This window comes from Terrapene carolina, unplaced genomic scaffold (assembly GCF_002925995.2).
Source record: "Terrapene carolina triunguis isolate 2854851 unplaced genomic scaffold, T_m_triunguis-2.0 Scaffold419, whole genome shotgun sequence".
NCBI classification, from domain to species: Eukaryota; Metazoa; Chordata; order Testudines; family Emydidae; genus Terrapene; species Terrapene triunguis.
Window position 1 is genome coordinate 373,383 of NW_020664770.1, and position 3,623 is coordinate 377,005.

General features: G+C 48.0%; 1 protein-coding gene across 1 annotated transcript; it reads left to right on the plus strand.

Annotated features, from left to right (window-relative positions):
- Positions 1–2,233: 2,233 nt before the first annotated feature.
- On the plus strand, positions 2,234–3,196 carry LOC112116750 (putative olfactory receptor 2B8). The gene has a single exon (XM_026658230.1). The coding sequence runs from the start codon at positions 2,234–2,236 to the stop codon at positions 3,194–3,196; it is 963 nt and encodes a 320-aa protein (XP_026514015.1).
- The last annotated feature ends 427 nt before the right edge of the window (positions 3,197–3,623 follow it).

The window sequence follows — 3,623 nt, forward strand, 5'->3', positions numbered from 1 at the left end:
TGAAGATGAAAGTGAGGCTGGGGGGAAAGTTGAAAATGTACAACCTGGGGGGAGAAGAAACTGAATGAGGATGTGATGAATGCTAGATACGTACAGTGTTTGGTATCATATTGACCACTGTCTTAGAAATGCAGACAGACAAGGTGGGTGAGCTGATATCTTTTATTGGAGCAACTTCTGTTGGTGAGAGAGACAAGGTTTGTGCTTACACAGAGCAGGGAAAGGTACTCCGAGTGTCACAGCTAAGTACAAAGAGGAACAGAATCCTAAATAGTTAACACATATTTCAAGGTAAAGTTGCCAGTAAACTTGTCTCCCGTCATGGAGGGGAAGGTGGGGGGGAGAACCTGGAGGAGGAGGCTCAGTGGGTCACAGATTGTTATAATAAGCCATATATTCAGCCTCTCTGTTCAATCCATGATTTTAGTGTCTAGCAATGTTATGAATTTACAACACATACTTGATGGGGTCCACATCCTGAACCCCTTCTTCTGGCATTCAAACAACCCCCCAAGCTCACCATGCTCAGCATCATAAGCAAGCTCCCCACAGAGCAGGACACACCAACTCAAAGTGGTACTAGACCCTGCCAGAACAACAGACACAAAACCTGCAGCTATATTTCTATTTCTATGATGATCAACATCATCCACAACATGGCTTTCAAGATCCATTACTCTAAAACATACCAATCACAACATGTGATGTATCTCCTCCGGTGCCCCAACAACAAATATGTGGGTGAAACCAGGCAATCACTATACTCTTGAATGAACTCACACAGGAAAATGATAAAGACAAAAACACCCTATCACTGGTGGGTGAAAACTTGACACAAAGCGATCACTGTATATATGACCTATCAATCCTCATCCTCAAAGAAAACCTGCACAAAACCTTCAAAAGACCAGCCTGGGAGCTTAAATTCATAACTTTGCTGGACACTAAAAATCATGGACTGAACAGAGACAAAATCTATATCCCACTAACCTCACCCCCATCAGCTTATTTCCCCCCCCCTTTACCCTCGATGACTGGAAGCATGTTACAGACCACTTCACCATGAATTGTCCATTGAAATATGTTTTAAGTACTTGTGCTGTAAAATCTGCTCCACCTTGCATTTAGCTGTGACACTTTGAGTACATTTCCCAGACCTGCAGAAGAGCTCTGTCTGAGCTCAAAAGCGTCTCTCTCTCACCAATGGAAGCTTGTCTGTTACCCTAGATTTGATGGATGTGTGTACCCCAGAATGCAATCAAGGTAATTGCAACCATATTATGTGCATTGAGACGCCGTGAATTAATAAAATAGAACACCACATAGTTAAGAGTTAATTGCAAAACAGGCTTTTAGAGGCAAGGTGAAAACTAGCTGGGAGTTTCTGCTAATCAGAATGGGAGGAGGGGAACGAAAGGTCAGCAAGGGAGATTGAAAACCTTGGTGGATGGAAGATCTGGAGTCTGGGCACTTCTGATAGAAGTTTATTAAAAGCTAGGAAAAGTGATGATTTTGTAGAGGTTATTATGACCTATGTGTTTTGTAGAAGTTAGTTATAAAAGATTAGTGAATACAGTGGATTCTGGAGCAGTCCTCTGAAGCCATTTTGAGAGAGGTTTTTCTTGACATCTTTTCTCCCTGGTAGGTGAGCAACTGGCCACTGACAACTTGCTGCTAATTACTCAATACCATTCCAGTTTTTAGGTAAATATCTGGGATGCTCTAAATCTATTGCTTATGTCTGTGTGCACTTAAATCTAATAAACTGCAGTTTTAGATAGAGCCCGCTTACTTGTATTAATATTTCTTCAGGCTGAATTGCTGTATTCCCATTGATTTATTCCTGACACCACCTGGAGTGAAACAGTTAAGTTGCCCCTGCTGTGGGTTCTGAAAACTGTTGGTAACAGGTCCAATAAAAGATATTACCTCATCCGCTTCATCTCTCCAATATCCTGGGACCGACCCAGCCTCAACAACACTGCAGACAGACAGATGAGAGATTTCCCTGACCTTTGCATAAATGTATGCAGTGCTGTAGCCGGCTCAGCCCCAGGTTATTAGAGATTCCGGGCTTTCCCTAATCCATTCACTTAACACTTACCTGTCTTCTAGGACTGAAGGCTATCATTCCAAAAATGTCCACTGCCAATCCCAGCGCTAGCACCTATTATCACAAGTCTCCTTGCTGCGGGATATTTTTCACCCTTATTCTTTCTGGCCACTACAGGTGATGAGTGGCAAAGAGGCACGGGAAGATGGAAACCAAAGCTCCTTGGGGCAATTCATCCTGCTAGGAGTGTCTGACCGGCCACAGTTGGAGCTGCTGCTCTTTGTGCTCATCTTAATCTCCTACAGCATGACCTTGCTTGGAAATACCACCATCATCGTGGTCTCATGGCTAGACCCCCATCTCCACACGCCCATGTATTTCTTCCTCAGCAACCTCTCTTTCCTGGACCTCTGCTACACCACCAGCGTTGGCCCCCAGATGCTGCTGAATTTCCATAGCACCCACAAATCCATCTCTTGGGCTGGCTGCGTGGCCCAGCTCTACATCTCCCTCTCGCTGGGCTGCACCGAGTGCCTCCTGCTGGCCATCATGGCCTACGACCGCTATGCTGCCATCTGCCAGCCGCTGCGCTACACACACATCATGAGCCGCCGCCTCTGCCTACAGCTGGCGGCCACCGCCTGGTTGTGCAGCTTTGGCAACTCCATGCTGCAGACCATCCTGACCCTGAGGCTGCCCCGGTGTGGGCGGAACCAAATCGAGCACCTCTTCTGCGAGGTACCGGCCCTGCTCAAGCTGGCCTGTGTCGACACCTCTGCCAATGAGGCCGAGCTCCTCGCCAGTGCGGTGATTTTCCTGCTGGTTCCACTGGGCCTCATCCTGGTCTCCTACGGCTACATCGGCTCCGCCGTGCTGAAGATTCGCTCGTCAAAAGGCAGGCTCAAGGCTTTCAACACCTGCGCCTCCCACCTAGCCGTGGTGTCACTCTTTTATGGCACGGGCATTTCCATGTATCTACAGCCTCCGTCCAGCTACTCCCAGGACCGGGGCAAGATGGTATCCCTCTTCTACACAATGGTGACCCCCATGCTCAACCCCCTCATCTACACGCTGAGGAACAAGGAGGTGCACGGGGCCCTGCAGAGGGCACTGAGGAGAAACGTGACCGCCCAGGGGGTCTGATCTGGGAGAGCAATTGGCAGAAAACCTTCTCTACCTCTCATGGCTACTGTAACGTCTTCTGTGCCCATGTGGAGCCTTCTGCTCTCTCCACTCACACAAACCCTCTGGCCTCTCCCACTCTACAGAACAAGCCTGCACTAATCTGCCCCACAACCTGCCTTCCCTTTCCCACCCCACACAACCCATCTCTCACCCACACAACACCCCTGCCCTCTGCTTTCCAATTCAACCAAGCACTATCCTTGGTGGACCTCAAGAAACAATCCCTGTTGTCCTGCCCAAAGAGATTATTCTTATTCCTTTCTATTGTGGTAGCAAAGAGGCTGCAACTGAGATCAGGGCTGTGCCAAGCACGGCACAGACATTGAACAAGTTACAGTTCTTTCCCCAGCTGATATCAGGGCCCCATTGTGCCGGGCACTGCACT